Consider the following 16,936-nt stretch of genomic DNA (forward strand, 5'->3'; position numbering starts at 1 on the left):
TTTTTTTTTTTTTTTTTTTTTTTTTGCGGTACGTGGACCTCTCACTGTTGTGGCCTCTCCCGTTGCGGAGCACAGGCTCCGGACGTGCAGGCCCAGCGGGCATGGCTCACGGGCCCAGCCGCTTCGCGGCATGTGGGATCTTCCCGGACCAGGGCACGAACCCGTGTCCCCTGCATCGGCAGGCGGACTCTCAACCACTGCGCCACCAGGGAAGCCCTAATTCTCTGCTTTTAATTTTGTCCCTCTAAAATCCATCTTCCATGCTGGCAGAATCAACTTCTGAGGCAAGGCTGACTGTGGCACACGTTACCTTAAAAGCTGTTAGCAGCTCAGCACTGTCCACAGGATAAAGTCCAAGCGCTTTAGCCTGCGCACAGGCTCCTTATGTTCTGGCTCTGCCAGCCTCTCTGGTCTTCTTTTCCACCGCCTTCTCACCATGCACTGTGTGCTGTGGTCCTGTTGAAGTGATTGTAGTCTTTCTCCCTTCATACTCAGGCTGTACCATCAGCCAGGAATGCCCTTGTCCCGGTCTTTCCCTGCCATGTTCTACTCAGTCCTTCATGGCTTACCTCAGATGTCCCTTCCTCCAGGAAACCTTCCCTGATATCCATTGCCCCTACTCCGATTAGGTGCCTCTTCTGTGCATCTTTGTAATTGCATTTCCCTCACATATTGCAATTATCTCCCCTGCTAGCTTGTGACCTTTTGAGGGCAGGAAAGGTATCTTACTCTTCCTGGCCTTTAGTAGAGTTTGGAATTGCCTTATGATAGAGATGAATGAGAAATCACCTTTTTTTTTTTTTCTTTTTTGGCGGTACGCGGGCCTCTCACTGTTGTGGCCTCTCCCGTTGCGGAGCACAGGCTCCAGACGCGCAGGCTCAGCGGCCGTGGCTCACGGGCCCAGCCGCTCCGCGGCATGTGGGATCCTCCCGGACCGGGGCACGAACCCGTGTCCCCTGCATCGGCAGGCAGACTCTTAACCACTGCGCCACCAGGGAAGCCCGAGAAATCACCTTTTAGTTTAAGGAGTTTCTGGGACAAAGGAAACTAACTTTAAACCTCCCATTTAACAGTCCTTTATATACAGTTTCTCAGTAGTCCTCTCATAACTTTGTGATGTAGGTGGTGGCATTCCTTTTTACATTTATAAGGAAGAGACTTAGGTTATCACTTGCCAAGACTCCCCAACTTCTAAGGAACAACTGGGCTTTGAGCTCAGGTCTATCTGGAAACCCAAGCTCTTTCTTCCATTCCACTCACCTGGTACTGGCTCCTACAACTAACTGTTTCAAGACTGATGGGGTATCTTGAGTGCGAAGCTCTGAAAGAACAGTGAGCAAACAGTGCAAGGAGAGCTTCATTTGCTTGGGAATGTGGGGTGATTTCAGGGAGGAGGAGGTAGCGGAAATTGCAGATGGTGCAAGGGATCTTGAGTTTTGTAGAAGGAAACTCAGACAGTTGCTTCTAAGGGGACAGGGAAGTATGTTTGTTATGTATTTTATTTTATGGATAATAATTGCTGTTACTTACTGAGTCACTGCTATGTGTTAGCTCATATAACCTCTTAGGTAGATACTATTTTTCTCTCCATCTTACACATGAGGAAATTGAGGCTTAGAGAGTGACTTGCCCAAGGCCACACAGTGAATAGGTGGCAAACCTAGAACTTGGATCCAGGTCTAATGCAAAGTGTAGCTTTTCAGTATTCCGTGCTCTCTCCCCAAACTTGTATATGTCTTAAGTGGGATTTGAACACAGCCTCTGTATAGCGATCCAACATGAGAATGTGATCTCTGTTCAGAGATTCCAAGGAAATTCCATTTAGTGTGGTGAACTAGGACCTTGGATGGCCAGAATGACCAGACATCCTAATGTTTGGTATTGGTAGCTCACAAAATGCTTTTATGGTCTGATCTGTCATGTTTGAGCTTGGGGAAGTGGCTTGCCTCAGTACCCCCAGCAATCTGGATTTTATACTACTGCTACTGACCTCTTCCATACTCCCCATATCCTCAGAGAGAGCTCCATTCCTGTGGATGTGGCTCGGCAGCGGGAGCTCAAATGGCTGGAGATGTTCAGTCACTGGGATAAATGGCTTTCACGGCGTTTCCAGAAGGTTTGAGAAGGCTGTGGTGGGCAGGGCAATGGACATGGTGGGGGTGGGGAGGACAGGGTGGGCCCTTGTGCTCTGGGGAAGCCCAGGAACCTGATAGTATCTGCTCTCCGGACCATGTTGGGGGTAGGTGGTACTTGGGCCTTGGGGGAGGAGTAGCTTTAAAGATAGAAGGCCAGGCGGGGTCCAGTGGAGTGAAGCCTATGGGATGTGGGACGAGTGTCCCAGGGAGCCCAAGGACTGCTGGGGAAAGCTTGGAGGCTGTGCCTGCCACTGAAGCTGTTCCCCTGCCTGCCACTCTGCCTTAGGTGAAGCTGCGCTGCCGGAAGGGGATCCCATCCTCCCTCAGAGCCAAGGCCTGGCAGTACTTGTCCAATAGCAAGGAACTCCTGGAGCAGAACCCGGGCAAGTTTGAGGTGCGCACAGCTCCAGGGTGTGGGGACGTGTGACAGTGTCTGTGTGAAGGGTATCATCAGTTCCCCCAGATCCTGAGATAATCTCAGCTGTCCCACTGCAGGAGTTGGAACGGGCTCCTGGGGACCCTAAGTGGCTGGATGTGATTGAGAAGGACCTGCACCGTCAGTTCCCTTTCCATGAGATGTTTGCTGCTCGAGGCGGGCATGGGTAAGGCGACCTGACTATATGAGTCAGTGGTGGATACAGGGCTGGGTTGAAAGCAGTCTTGCCTTCCAGAACTTCTACAGGAGTGGTCCTTAATGGATTGAGTGTCTAGCCATGTTGAAGGAAGTCTCCTGGGAGGGAGACTGTGATTCAGGGTGATGGGGGTGGGGTGGGGTGCTGGTGAGGGGAAGGGGAGGCACATCAAGGGCTCATTGAAGAGGTTGCATTTGAACTAGGTTTTAAAGGATAGATGGGAGCAGAGCAAGGGGCAGGTTTTTCCTGGCTTGGGGGTTATGTAAGCTGTGTCTGGGCAGTGGGGTTGGGTAGAGCTGAGGCTGGAAAAGCAATTAAGGGCCCTTAAATGCTGTGCCCAGGCCCTTCGATCTTTGTTCTGTTTGCCCGGCTTCCTCACGAAGGCTATAGATCGCTTCCTAGTAGTGTGCGATGTTTTTAGGTGGTTCTCAGCTCCTTGTGGGAGCATGTGGATGGACATTTAACAGTAGGTTCATCCTTTCAGCAAATATTAGTCAAGCGTCTGCTATCTGCCAGGTACTGTTTTAGCTACAGATGACAGCTGCCCCCTCAGGGCTTATATTTTAGTAAGGATAGACAATAAATAAAAGAATGAAAGTATGTTGTATGTACAATGGTGGTAAATAGAAGAGTTTAAAGCAAGAAAGGGGAAAAGAGAATGTGAGCCGAGATTTGGTTACAAGTGACCTGATCTGACTTGTGTTTTAAAAAGATCATTCTGGGACTTCCCTGGCCGTCTAGTGGTTAAGACTCTGTGCTTCCACTGCGGGGGGCATGGGTTTGATCCCTGGTTGGGGAACTAAGATCCCACATGCTGCGCAGCACGGCTGGAAGCAAAAAAAAAGGATCATTTCTGGCTGCTGTGCTGACAATAGACTATAGGAGACAAGGGCAGAAGCAGAGAGACCAGGTAGACTATTTCCATAATCCAGGAAAGAGATGATGATAGATAGACCAGGATGGTAGCTGTGAAACTGGATATATTTTGAAGGTAAAGCCAAAAGAATTTGCCAGTGGATTAGATGTGGGGAGAGAGAGAGAGAGAGAAAGAGAGAGAGAGAGAGTGTGTGTGTGTGTGTGTGTGTGTGTGTGTGAGTGAGTGAGTGAGAGAGAGAGAGAGAGAGAGAGAGATAGTAGTTAAGGAAGACTCTCAAGGTTTTTGGTCTTAGAAACTAGAATGAATGGAGTTGCAATATACTGATATGGATGGGAAAACTGGGGGGAACGTAGGCTTGAAGGGTATATCAGGAGCTCATTTTTGGAATGTGAAGTTTGAAATACTCACTGGATATCCAGATGGAGATGCCAAGTAAGCTGGATGTACAGTGGACACAACATCCAGGGCGAGGTTTAAACTGGAGACAGATTGGAAATTGAGAGTTGTCAGGCTCTACACGGGACCAGATCTCACCCATGGGACTAGATGAGGTCATCAAGGCAGCAAGTGTAGATATGAAAGGAAGCTGTTCAAAGATTGAGCCCTGCAGCTCCAACATTTCAAGAATGGGAAGATGAGAAAGAACCTGTAAAGGAGCCTGGAAGAAGCTGGTGAGGTATAACGAAAACCAGGAGAGTGTGATTCCTGGAAGCAAAGTGAAGAGGGGTTTCGGGATCAGCTGTATGAAATGCTGCTGACGGGTCAAGTAAAGTGAAGTCTGCAAATCGACCTCTGGATTAGGCAATGTGGAGGCCATTGGTGACCTTGATAAAAGCAGTTTTGTGTGGAGCAGTGGGCTAAAGCCTGACTGGAGGATGGGAGGAAAGAACTTGAAGATAGCAAGTCTGTACTCTAGGTGGGTTTGGCTGAATAGGTAGGAAAGAAACGATGTGGTATTCAGAGGGGAAGGCTGGGTAGAGAGAGGTTTTTGTTTGTTTTTTGGCCATGCCCTGTGGCATGCGGGGTCTTATTTTCCCGACCAGGGCTCGAACCCGCACCCCCTGCAGTGGAAGCATGGAGTCTTAACCATTGGGCCGCCAGGGAAGTCACGAGGTATTTTTTTTTTTAAGCTAGAAGAAGTGACATGTTGGTATGCCAGCCTCTGTAGTTAGAGAAAAATGGATGACGCACAAACAATGGGAAGGTTGCTGGAGGGATGGCCTGTGTAGGCGAGAGGGGATGGGACCCAGTGTCCAAGTGGAAAGGCTGTGGTTGGCCAGGATCACAGATAGTTCACCCATAGCAACGGGAGAAGGCAGGGGCACAGAAGCAGGCAGGTGGGTGAATGTAGCATGGGAGCTTAGGGAAGTTACATGTTTATTTTAATATATATTAGATGAAATAACTAGTATATCAAACCTGTCATTTCATGGACGTTATTACAAAGTGGAGAAAAAATAAATAATAGTGGGGTGGTGTGCAGATAAAGCACAAATGAAGATCACACTCCAGTGACTGAATTTTGAGAAACACTATGTAAGCCGTGGTCAGGTGTGTGTGACTGGAGGCAGGGAGAGGATCTGGGAGGTTATTACATCGTCCTGGTTAAGAGATGAAGGTCTGAGCTGCTCAGTGGCTGTGGCGGCGGAGAGAGGGAATAGACGTGCGGAGAGAGGGAATAGACGTGAATAAAATTCAGAAGGTAGTGTTGATACGACTTGATAATTAGCTGTGGGGAGTGATGGAAGGCTCGCTGTTTTCTGATGTGGGGCTGAGGGGATGGGATTCCCACACACAGAGATGGGGCACCCTCAGGGAAGAGGAACAGATCTAGGGCAGAGAGTTTATTCTTTTGGATGCAGAGACAAGAGAAAGGTCTGAGGCACAGCTGGCTTCCCAAGCCTACACCGAGAACCAGGGCTCTGCCCGGCGGGACTGATGAATTCCAGACAGATAGGGCAGGGCCTGCCCTGGGAGAGTGCCTGCTCTGGGGCAGTAAAAGCATTCAGACAGTGCCAGAGGAGGGCTGACGCTGTTGAAAAGCTTCCTGAAGAAGATGACCTTGAAGGTTTACGGGATGGGAGCAGACAGAGAGAGAGCACAGCCCGTGTGGGGACACGGGTGGGGAGCACGTGGGTGTGCAGGCAAGGGCGGAAGCCTAGAGCCTGGAACAAAGCTTAGGTTACGGTCTGAGTCTTTGGCTTAAGCTTGATAGGCAGGATTAGGAAGGTGGATAGAGGTTGTGGTGGTAAAGCTCTGGGGTTGATCTGCCACGGGATATAGGGGGGCTCTCGGGGGGTGCGGGTTAGTTTGGGGGCGAGAGCTCCCAACTCCTGTGACTTTCCTCATGGTCTTTCCCCATACCCACAGGCAACAGGACCTGTATCGAATCCTGAAGGCCTACACTATCTACCGGCCTGACGAGGGCTACTGCCAGGCCCAGGCCCCCGTGGCCGCAGTGCTGCTCATGCACATGCCTGCTGAGGTCAGCAGACGCTGGGCCTGGTTGGGGAGGGGCTGGGAGGATCTTGGCCTACAGTGGTGATGGGGGAGCTCCCTCCTCCCTGTTTCTCAGGCCCCATCCCTCCCTCCTTGTTCTTGCCCTTCTCAGCAAGCCTTTTGGTGCCTGGTGCAGATCTGCGACAAGTACCTCCCCGGTTACTATAGTGCAGGGCTGGTGAGTGTCTGGAGGCTGGGTGCAACTGGGGCTGTGGCTTTTCCCCAAGACTGCAGGGTGGTCCTTCTCCTGCCCCACGCTGTACCATTCTGTCCCTCTGTTCTGGGCCTCTCCTACTGAGGTGAGGATCCCACTTCGTGGATGGGTACTGACTACCAGGGCCGGTTCTATCCCAAGGGTCCTCAGCAGGCCTCTTCTCATGGTTTGTCCCACTTCCAGGAGGCCATTCAACTGGATGGAGAAATCTTTTTTGCGCTGTTGCGCCGGGCCTCCCCACTGGCACATCGGCACCTGCGACGGCAGCGCATTGACCCCGTGCTGTACATGACAGAATGGTTCATGTGCATCTTTGCCCGCACCCTTCCCTGGGCTTCAGTGCTACGTGTCTGGGATATGTTCTTCTGTGAAGGTACTTCTGTAGCCATTTCAGGCCATGACGGGGCTGCGGTTTCCATGGTGGCTGCCAGAGGGTGGCCTGCTGACATAAGGCTTCACTGGAAGATGTCTTGGGGCTGGAGAAACTGAGGCCTGATCTTGTTGGCTCTGCCACCAGCCCACAGCTTGCTTTACCTCCCAGGAACCTAAAACCCATGGCAGCTTGTTTCCCTTCTTAGGGCCTCAGTTTCCTCATTTGTAAGGTTGGCAGTAGACAGGGATGGGGGCTGTGAGTCCCTCCTAAATGGGACAGGCTGAGATCCTGGGCTGATCATCCAGCCTCTCTTCCTTGGACCCTGCAGGCGTCAAGATCATCTTCCGGGTGGCCCTGGTGCTGCTGCGGCACACGCTGGGCTCTGTGGAGAAGCTGCGCTCCTGCCAAGGCATGTATGAAACCATGGAGCAGCTGCGCAATCTGCCCCAACAGTGCATGCAGGAGGACTTCCTGGTGCATGAGGTAGGCCCTAGCCTTAGCATACCTCACACCTGCTTTGGCCCATCCCCATCCCCAATCTTATTCTGGTACCTGTTTCTTCTCCATCTAGGTGACCAACCTCCCAGTGACAGAAGCACTGATTGAGCGAGAGAACTCGGCCCAGCTCAAGAAGTGGCGGGAAACCCGGGGCGAGCTGCAGTATCGGCCCTCACGGAGACTACACGGTTCCCGGGCGATCCATGAGGAGCGTCGGCGGCAGCAGCCACCCCTGGGCCCCTCCTCCAGCCTCCTCAGCCTCCCTGGCCTCAAGAGCCGAGGCTCTCGGGCAGCTGGAGGGGCCCCCTCTCCACCCCCTCCTGTCCGCAGGGCCAGTGCTGGGCCTGCCCCAGGGCCTCTGGTCACCGCTGAAGGACTGCATCCATCCCTTCCTTCGCCTACTGGCAACAGCACCCCACTGGCTCCCAGCAAGGAGGCCCGGAGGCAGGAGAAGGAGCGGCAGAAACAGGAAAAGGAACGTGAGAAGGAGCGGCAGAAGCAGGAGAAGGAGCGGCAGAAGCAGGAGAAGAAGGCTCAGGGCAGGAAGCTCTCGCTGCGTCGGAAGGCAGATGGACCCCCCGCCCCCCAGGATGGCGGGGACAGGTCCTCAGCATCAGAGGCCCGGCAGGATGCTTACTTCTGACCTCTGCCCTGGGGCTGGACTGCAGGGCCCTCTCTTCTTCCCTCAGCCAAGAGCAGGCCTTGGCCTGGGGTGCTGCTCCCGGCCCCCTTGGCAGGCTGTCCCTCCTTCTGAGGAAAGTGGCTTGATTCCCCGTCTCCTTGCCAGCTGCTGATCCCTACACGGCCAGGACAGTCAGAGTACGTGGGGCAGCTGCATTTCCCTGGGGCAGCAGCGAACAAGTCTGGAGCCCTCCAGTTAGGCCCAGCTGGGGTCTCTGTCACTCCTGCCCCGATTCCCTCTGGGATCCCTTCCCAGGTGCTGTCCTGATTGGCCTTTTGTCACCACAGGGGTGACTTTTGGCAATGGGAGTCAGCGGTTTTCAGATTCTTACACTCCAGTCACTCCCCTTACCCATGAAGTGGAGCTGGGTTCCTTTTCCCTTCTTCAGTCCTGCCTGTCTCCCCCCACTTCCTGGTGGGGGCCCAGGCTCTTCGTGTTCTCCTTCTGGACATCTCTGTGTTGTAATTATGTACGGAGGACCCGGTTGGCCCAGGGTGGGGGTGTTCACTCTCTTCTGTCCTTTGGTTTTCCTCCACCATGTTCTTGCACGCTGGTTTATTTAAGGGGACATGCACTGGAGCAGGAAATGTCCCCCACTTCCCCACCACCACCCTCCTTGCTCTCCTTCCTCTTCACCTACCTTTCTCTGTATTCTCAGGCCTCCCCTGCTTTGTCTCACCAGGGCTCCCACCTTTCACCTTGTTCCCTTCCAACTCTCCAGCCCCTACCTGGGTAAGGGGTCTTCCCTTGAGCACCAGGGGGTGAAACCCAATGTTTACATTTTCTTCTGTCTCTGCCCCCACCCTGTGCGGCGCTTTGAGGAACCGGAAAAGAACCTGCTGTTGTACCTGGGCCTGTCTCCTGCATTGTTATTTGATGAAGGGGGTTAGAATAAGGACAAGGAGGGAGGAAGTGACGGAGCTAGTCAGGATGTGGGTGTCTCTTGAAGCAATCGGCTGGTCTCCTGGTCTCGGCAGGTAGGTACCTTTTGGCCTTTGGTCTATTAGTCACTCATCAACAGACAGTGGTTGAGCTCCCACTCCACCTCTGCCTGGGATCCACTGCCTCCGTTGTCACTGGCCTCCTGGAGCTGTCTGTGCGCCGCCTGCAGCACCCGGATCTCCTTCCCAGAGTGCTCGTGCAACTCCTGCAAGCTGGAGAGGGTACTGCCCTCTCTGTACTGTGGGGAGCCACAGTCCTCTGGGGGTGAGCTGGTCTCTTGTCCAGCTGCCTGGCACAGCTCCTGGTGCTGGGCCTCCAGAGAGCGTAGCAGCACAGCCAGGCTCCCAGCTTCTGATTTTCTGCTGCCGGCTTGTAGGCCTGCCCACCTTCTACCCCTGGGGTCAGGATGGTAAAGGCGTAGGGTTCTGTGGCCCCAAGGCGTGGCTTCACTGGCAGTTCTCTAAAAGGATGAGGCTCAGGGGTGTGTGGGTCAGCCTGGTACCAGTTCCAGGTAGAAGAGGAGGTTTCCCCGGAGGATGAACCAGCGGTGCTGGTAGCTGGTATTTCTGGCCCCCTTCTTTAGCAGGATGCCCTCCCGGTCCAGAGCCTGTGTTCTGTAGCCACGGAAGAAACTGAGCACGGACTTGTGCAGTTTCATGGTAGTCCATCCTGGGAGGAAACCCTAGGGGCAGGAGAAAGGAGGGGTGGACCATCTGGTATCCTAGGGACCCCAGCTGCCCCCAGTGCCCTCCTCTGGCTCCAGTAGGCTCTTTCTGGGCCCAGCCTTGGCCTACTGGGATTCAGACTCTGAGTATCCTCAAGAGGTAGAGGTCTTATACCCTGAGCACTGGGACCTACTCCCACTTTCCAACCCCAGCTCTGCCCCTTGGGACAGAGTACAAAACCTGGGCAGGGGCTGCTGGGCTGGGGTCCTGTTTTGGCGGGGGTGGGGGGCACGGGTATCCACTACTGCCCTTTTCCAGGCGAACCTGAGATGAGGGCACAAGGGACCTCTGGCCTCGGTACTGGGCACAGGTGCCACTGCCACCTCTCCTACTATGGCTTTTCCCACCTCAGAAACCAGGAAATTGCCCAGGTGGTAGGCGTGGGGTAAATGACTTCCCCTGGGTCCTAAAAGGAGCTGGGCTGGGAAAATGCCCCAGGAGAACCGAGCAACCCCTCTGGGACAAGAGCAAGGCCGCACCTCGAACTAGGAGAGGGCGGACAACGGAACGCTGAGAGTAGGAAGGCAGGATCTCTAATGAGATGATGAAAGGCGCAGAGCCAGCCCTGGAGAAAACGAGACTCAACCGGGGAAAGGGAAACAAGGGCAGGGACCCAGCGGCCCTGCTGGCTTTGCCCCTCCATCGTGACTCTGGGCGCCCCTTTAGGTAAAGCGCGCTCCGCTTTCTCCCCAGAGCCTCTACTGCTGTAGGAGGGAATTGAGACCACTTCCGGCCATCCCTCTCGTCCGATCAGGGTCTAGGCGTTCATACGTGCCCTCTGCTCGCCATCGTCGCCCCACACGTCTCACGTCACTTCTAGGAGGGGTGTCTTTCCCCGCTCAGCGCGTACTTCCGCCCTCTCCTTCAGTTAGTCCTCTAACACGAGTGAAGCCACTTCCGGCCTTCCCCGGCGCCTTCCGCAGTTCTCTTCCGGGTGGTGGCGGGCGGGTGACCCGGATGTAGTCCTGGCGAAAACCAGTCTCCCTGGATTCCCCCGCCTTTCCTGGGTCTTTAGGTGAGCGCGCGCCGGCGGGGTTGCTGGAGTCCTCATGGCTCTGCCGCCACTCTGATTTGTACACAGCCCAGGGCAGTTGGGGGTCACCCCACGGAGTCGGGAGTTCGGCGCAGGGAGGAGCGGGGCTGCCAGGGTGCCAGGTCCTGGGTTCGCCGAGGCCCCGCTGGCTGCGAGGAAGCTGGAGGTGGTTGAGCGGGTGTCTGCTCGCGGAGCAACGTCGCGCCCAGGACTGCGGGGGCCGGGAATGGTGGTGGTCACGCGGGGGAGCCCGTCTCAAGGGGGGGGTGCCCGTGGGGAGCTCCTCCGCGCGTCCACCTCTCCATCCCCGCTCCAGCAGCTCTTTCGGATGCCAGACCAAGTCCTGGGGGCCTCTTGGCTGCCAGCTCCCCTTTCGGCCCCTGATTCTGTGCTCCCTCCCCTCCCAAACTGGATCCAGTACCGACTAAGGGAAAGATATGTCGTGCGGGAGATCCTCTCGCGGTGAGTATTCTCCTCACCCAGTTCCTTTAATCTGCACCCTTTTCCTCGGCTCAGCTTGAGAAAGGCTCCTCTGTCCAGTCATGCCAAAGAGGAAAGTGACCTTCCAAGGCGTGGGAGATGAAGATGATGAGGATGAAATCAGTCCCCCCAAGAAAAAGGTGAGGGGGCCAGATTCCTGCATTCTGGGGAGGAGTGATGGGAGGAAAAAAAGCTAGAAGCCAAGAGAGAAATCTGGAGGGATAAAGAAAAGGTGGAAAGGGCTAGCTTTTCTATGTGCTCTGAGAAATGGGTTTGCAGGATTTTCAGTTTGAGTCTAGATCCTAGAGTATTTTGAGTAATAGCCAGTAACGTGCATCTCTCTCGATTTCTGACGGCTGCCCACAGTTGGTGGACCCTGTGGCTGGGGCAGGAGGTCCTGGGAGCCGCTTCAAAGGCAAACACTCTTTGGACAGCGATGAGGAGGATGATGATGAAGGGTCCAGCAAATATGACATCCTGGCCTCAGAAGATGTAGAAGGTGAGCTATAGCCAAGAACTGACTTTCTGCTGGAGGACCAAATAGGGGTTTCTGAGGTCACAGAGCACAGGAGGCTCCTGTCTCATTTTTGCATTCCTAGCATGGGACGCCTGTGTCTTTGGTGCAGGTCAGGAAGCAGCCACACTCCCCAGTGAGGGAGGTGTGCGGATCACACCGTTCAACCTGCAGGAAGAGATGGAGGAAGGCCACTTTGATGCTGATGGCAACTATTTCCTGAACCGGGAAGCTCAGATCCGAGACAGCTGGCTGGACAACATTGATTGGGTGAGGGCCAGAGGTGGACGTGGCTGGGCCTGGGCCTTGCTGGCAGTTTGTCAGAAACAAAACCTTCCCATTTTCACATTGCAGGTAAAGATCAGGGAGCGGCCGCCCAATCAGCGGCCGCCGTCAGACTCAGAGGAGGAGGACAGCTTGGGCCAGACACCAATGAGCGCCCAAGCCCTCCTGGAGGGCCTTCTGGAGCTGATGTTGCCAAGAGAGACAGTGGCTGGGGCACTGAGGCGCCTGGGAGCCCGAGGAGGAGGCAAAGGGGGCAGCAAGGGGCCTGGGCGGCCCAGTTCCCCCCAGCGCCTGGACCGGCTCTCCGGGTTGGCTGACCAGATGGTGGCTCGGGGCAACCTCGGAGTGTATCAGGAGACAAGGGAACGATTGGCCATGCGGCTGAAGGGGTTGGGGTGCCAGACCCAGGGACCCCGTGACCCCACAGCCCCACCCTCCCTGGACATGTTTGCTGAGGAAGTGGCGGAGGGGGAGCTGGAGACCCCAACCCCTGCCCAGAGAGGAGGTAAGATTGAAGGGCAGAGGAGGGATGTTGTGGGCAGGGGCAGGCCCCTTGAGGTCCAGATGGCTCTGCCTGTTATTTTAGACGCAGAGTCGTCCGGAGATGGTCTGGCCGACGTGATGTGGGAATATAAGTGGGAGAACACAGGGGATGCTGAGCTGTATGGACCCTTCTCCAGCACCCAGATGCAGGTAAAATCCTTTCTTCTTCACTTTGCCTCTTCGCTCCCTCCCCCCACCCCATTAGTCCTCCCCCAGCTCTGCCCTCTCTTCTTGCAGACCTGGGTGAATGAAGGCTATTTCCCGGATGGTGTGTATTGCCGGAAGATGGACACCCCCGGCGGACAGTTCTACAATTCCAAACGGATTGATTTTGACCTCTACACCTGAGCCTACTGAGGGCCGAGTTTGGTGGCCCCTTCTTTCCTGGATTCTGCGGAGGAGGCCCCAGCTGCCTTAGGCAGTGAGGATATCGGGGGCCACTTTTCAGTCAACTTCCTTTCCCCAATAAAAGCCTTTAGTTGTGTATTAGGGCCTTGGCTGGGCTGATGGCCAGAAGTTGGGAACGTTTTCCAGACCCCTTTGGACTTGCTTTGGCCCTTGAGTGTTTCCTTTCATGAAGTTCCTCCTTGGGAGTTTGTCTCTGGTCCCTTGAACCACTTCGCCTTTGTTTACCAGTCCTCGGGGCAGAGCTGGGCCTGTCAGGTGTCTTGTGGCCTCCCAACCTGACTTTGTTCACCATCTAAAAATCTCTCCACTCACATGCCGTTCTCCAGAGTTCTCTGGCAATTCTTGTTTTGCTGTTTTTAGGTCTTTGGCTTTTAGGACCTAAGATGCTCTGCTTTTCAGCCAGTGCAGGACAGAGCCCCAGAAGTGGAGACTTTAGGCCTGGAAAGGCTGGGACATCTGTTGGGAGTGAGCAGGAAAGCTGATACTCACTGGCTCCCCACTGCCTCAGACTTCTTAGAAGTGGATAGAAACGGCCTCTTAGGTAAAGTCTAGACTCAATGTTGGCACTTGAAGGACCTTTCAAGGCCACCTGGGCCAGTCATGCTTTGTACAGGCACAGAGGTGGGCAGTGTCTCACTGGAGGTTACACAGCACGTCAGAGGGCGGGCCCAGACCCAGTGGGCTCCCTTCGAAGACCTTTCTTGGCACCAGGGCTTTTCTGTCTGGCCTTGGAAGCCCTGTGGCTTACGTTTTCTGGGCTTCCACAATGTGTCTGACACTGGTTAGTGCCTTGAGGGAACTGAGAGAACTGGGCTGGTCACCTCCCAGGAATTCAGAGTCAGGGGGAGGGATTGGGAGGAAGACTGATATGCATAATTGTATAGTCTGAACCAAACACCTTCCACCTCCCACCGGTGCTGCCTTATGCCTCTTCTCACTCACACCAGTTAGTTCTCTACCTTGGCTCTCTGTTGGAGTTTTATGGGGAGCTGTAACATCACTCCGCAGAGATTCTGAATGAATCGATCTAGGTAATGGCCTGGTGTTTGGGGCTTTAAAAAGCTCCCAGGTGTTTCCCACATGCAGCCAGGTGGAAAACCACTGGGCCTGACTCCAGGACTGAGGTTACACCTGGGGAAAGGGGCCGTTTCGTGGACCCTGCTGTGGTGGAGCTGAGCATGGGTGTGGCCGGGGCTCTGGTGGAGTCTGTTACCTACGGGAGAGTCAAGCACCAGAGCCGTGGGGGCAGATGGGAGGGTGGAAGGAGTCAGGCTTGGAACCAGGAAAGGCTGGAGGGGCGGCATGGGGATACTTGATGCTCTAGTGAGGCACCCAACTTATATAATAATTAACTACTATAATAACTAGGCCCATTCTAGTGCTAGCCCAGACCTGGATTTCATTGACTTTAAGATGCCTTCAATTGTAAGATGTCTTACTTCATGTGTCAGTTAGAAAGAAAAGCCTGCGCATTGCAGTTGTAAGATGTCATTGGTTCAGAGCTGCCTCCTGATTTCAGAAATGTTCCAAAGTGAAAAACAGATGTCTTAGGACCAGTGAAATACAGTGTTCACGTTTATATCCCCAGTGACCGACTCATGGGAGGTACTTAGTGTTTGGTGAATAGATGGAAGCTATGGGGGGCAGTTCCCCTGGATGTCCCAAAGGCACCCCGGGCTCCACAATCCAAAGCTGATCTCACCTTCCCCACCCGTACAGCCTCCTGTGTTCACCTCCCTGAAGACATCACGTGTAGGCAGAATAATGGCCCCCAGAGATGGCCACTTGTGAATATATGACTATATGGCAAAAGGGACCTTGAAATGTGCTTATGTTAATGACTGAGATGGGGAGATTATTCTGGATTATTGAGGTGGGCCTAATGTAACCACAAGGGTCCTATTACATGAAAGGGACTGAGGCGGGTCAAAGTGAGGGAGATGAAGATGTTATACCCACGGCTGGGTTTGAAGATGGAAGAAGGGGCCATGTACCGAGGAATGCAGCAGCCTGTAGAAGCTGGAAGAGGCAAGAAAACGGGTTCTTCCCAGAGTCTTCACAAAGAAATGCAGCCCCACTGTGGGTTTTAGCCCAGTGAAAACCATTTTGGACTTTTGACCTCTTCTAGAACTAATAAAATCGTGTTATTTTAAGTTGTTAAGTTTGGGGTCACTTGTTATAGCCTCAATAGGAATCTAACACTCCATCCAGCTGAATGCCTCTCCTTCATGAGCATCAGTAAATTCTCTCTACCTCCGCCATGTCCCTGTTTCAAGCCCCTATCAACACTTAACTCCCTTGCCTTTAAAAAAACAAACTGTGTACATATTTATGTGTGTGTACATATATAAAAATGTATATAAAAATACATACATATTTTTATATAAGCTTTGTATATCTTACAGTAGTTTTGTAGATTAACAAAATTTCCAAAAATAGTACAGAGTTCACCCAGCTTCCCCTATTGTTAACATCTTTCAGTAGTACGTTTGTTACAGCCAATGTACCAATGACCTTGCTATTTTTAAACAGCTTTATTGAGATAGAATCCACCCGTTTAAAGTACCATTGTTTTTAGTACATTCACAGGGTTGTGCAACCATTGCTACAATCTCATTTTAGAACATTTTTCTCTAAAAGAAACCCCACCTGTCAGCAGTTCCTCCCTATTCTTCTCCATCCCCCCTCACCCTCCAGTCCCTGCCAACCTCTAATCTACTTCCTGTCCCGGTAGATTTGCCTATTCTGGACATTTCCTACAAATGGAATCATACCGTACATGGTCTGTGTTTTCTGTGTCTGCTGCTTCTACTTAGCATGTTTTCAAGATTCACCCATGTAATGTGTAACAGTACTTTATTCTTTTTTATTGTTGACTAACATTCAATTGTACGGACAGATTGCCGCTCACTAAACCTCGCACTTCATTTATGTTTTACTAGCTTTTCCCTAATGCCTCTTCTGTTTCAGTGTCCCGATCTGTCACGTCTCCTTAGCTTCCTCTGTCCTCAGACTTGTTTTCACTGACCTTGACCAGTTTGAGGAGTGCTGGTTAGGTATTTTGTCAAATTCCTAAAGTTTGGGCTTGTCTGGTATTACCCCCATGATTAGATTTGGGTTATGGGTTTGGGGGAGGAAGACAACAGAAGTGAAGTCCCTTGCCTTTCACCGAAACTTTTTTTTTTTACAGGCATCACTGTTTTAAAAAAATTTATCTTTGGCTGTGTTGGGTCTTCGTTGCTGTGCGCGGGCTTTCTCTAGATGCGGCGAGCGGGGGCTCCTCTTGGTTGTGCGCGGGCTTCTCGTTGCGGTGGCTTCTCTTGTTGTGGAGCATGGGCTCTAGGCACATGGGCTTCAGTAGTTGTGGCTCGCGGGCTCTAGAGCGCAGGTTCAGTAGTTGTGGCTCACGGGCTTAGTTGCTCCATGGCATGTGGGATCTTCCCGGACCAGGGCTCGAACCCGTGTTCCCTGCATTGGCAGGTGGGTCCTTAACCACAGCGCCACCAGGGAAGCCCCTCACTGAAACTTTTAAAGGCTCCGCGTTGCCCTCAAAGTTCGAAAGCTTGAAGCTGATAGGTTTTCCGTGGCCTGGCCTAAGCCAGCCCCTCCGCCTCCACAGCTGCCTTTGCTTTCCTTCCTCCCGGCCTCCCCTGACACCAGGCTGTAGGCTCCGGCCTGCTCCCAGAACAGGACAAATAACTCACTTCTCCAGGCCTGGCCAGTGATGCCCTTCTCTCTTCTCAGACTCTCCAGGGAGACCAGTGACTATGTCTGTCGTGCCTTAGCTCTAGGCCTCCTTTTCCTAAAGGCTTCCTGACTCCCACTCCCACTTCCCAGGTTGGTCAGCATTTCTTCCACAGCGCCCAGTAGCACAGACGTCTGACGCAACACCCAGAGCGGTTTTTCCTGGCCTGTCTTCACCAGTTAGCCTGAGACAGGGAATCAGTGCTGATGAATGAATAGGGAATGAGCCATTTCTTTCCCCCTCCTGTGTGTCAGGGGGACAGCGCCTTCCTGAGCCAGACTGGGGAAGTGGGAACCTGTGGGGCTGTTTGTTGCCCCAGAGGGGGTGAGGTGTGACCTGGATGGGCAGTGT

The 16,936-nt window shown here is 53.4% G+C and overlaps 3 protein-coding genes and 1 long non-coding RNA gene across 8 annotated transcripts in view; 2 read left to right on the plus strand and 2 right to left on the minus strand.

Moving 5' to 3' along the window:
• MYL11 (myosin light chain 11) overlaps positions 1-3,534 on the minus strand; it is a 12,326-nt gene extending 8,792 nt beyond the window's left edge. The window contains exon 1 of the mRNA XM_027126403.1: positions 3,495-3,534. The gene's annotated coding sequence lies outside the window, so the exon portion shown is untranslated. The remainder of the gene's footprint in view (positions 1-3,494) is intronic.
• TBC1D10B (TBC1 domain family member 10B) overlaps positions 1-8,762 on the plus strand; it is an 11,528-nt gene extending 2,766 nt beyond the window's left edge. Inside the window, exons 2-9 of the mRNA XM_027126396.1 lie at positions 2,017-2,116; positions 2,422-2,529; positions 2,631-2,737; positions 6,015-6,129; positions 6,256-6,321; positions 6,541-6,730; positions 7,059-7,213; positions 7,302-8,762. Coding sequence (XP_026982197.1) covers positions 2,017-2,116; positions 2,422-2,529; positions 2,631-2,737; positions 6,015-6,129; positions 6,256-6,321; positions 6,541-6,730; positions 7,059-7,213; positions 7,302-7,871 — 1,411 coding nt within the window. The 3' untranslated portion in view covers positions 7,872-8,762. The remainder of the gene's footprint in view (positions 1-2,016; positions 2,117-2,421; positions 2,530-2,630; positions 2,738-6,014; positions 6,130-6,255; positions 6,322-6,540; positions 6,731-7,058; positions 7,214-7,301) is intronic.
• On the minus strand, positions 8,751-10,015 carry LOC113630686 (uncharacterized). Its single transcript, XR_003437058.1, has 2 exons — positions 9,842-10,015; positions 8,751-9,534 (listed from the first exon to the last, which is right to left on the minus strand). It is a non-coding gene; the product is annotated as an uncharacterized LOC113630686 (long non-coding RNA).
• Positions 10,016-10,497: 482 nt separating this feature from the next.
• CD2BP2 (CD2 cytoplasmic tail binding protein 2) lies at positions 10,498-15,001 on the plus strand. Of its 5 annotated transcripts, none has more exons than XM_027126400.1 (7): positions 10,498-10,592; positions 11,127-11,230; positions 11,457-11,589; positions 11,717-11,874; positions 11,959-12,394; positions 12,476-12,582; positions 12,649-15,001. In XM_027126400.1, the coding sequence occupies exons 2-7, from the start codon at positions 11,153-11,155 to the stop codon at positions 12,778-12,780; spliced, it is 1,044 nt and encodes a 347-aa protein (XP_026982201.1). In that variant the 5' UTR covers positions 10,498-10,592; positions 11,127-11,152; the 3' UTR covers positions 12,781-15,001. The 5 variants fall into 5 exon arrangements, with proteins under 5 accessions (XP_026982201.1, XP_026982200.1, XP_026982198.1 ...); XM_027126399.1 differs by lacking the exon at positions 10,498-10,592 and adding an exon at positions 10,599-10,776; XM_027126397.1 differs by lacking the exon at positions 10,498-10,592 and having other exon boundaries at positions 10,599-11,230.
• Positions 15,002-16,936: the final 1,935 nt, after the last annotated feature.

This window comes from Aethalodelphis obliquidens, unplaced genomic scaffold (assembly GCF_003676395.1).
Source record: "Aethalodelphis obliquidens isolate GAN/ISIS:26980383/991018 unplaced genomic scaffold, ASM367639v1 scaffold30, whole genome shotgun sequence".
Taxonomy (NCBI): domain Eukaryota; kingdom Metazoa; phylum Chordata; class Mammalia; order Artiodactyla; family Delphinidae; genus Aethalodelphis; species Aethalodelphis obliquidens.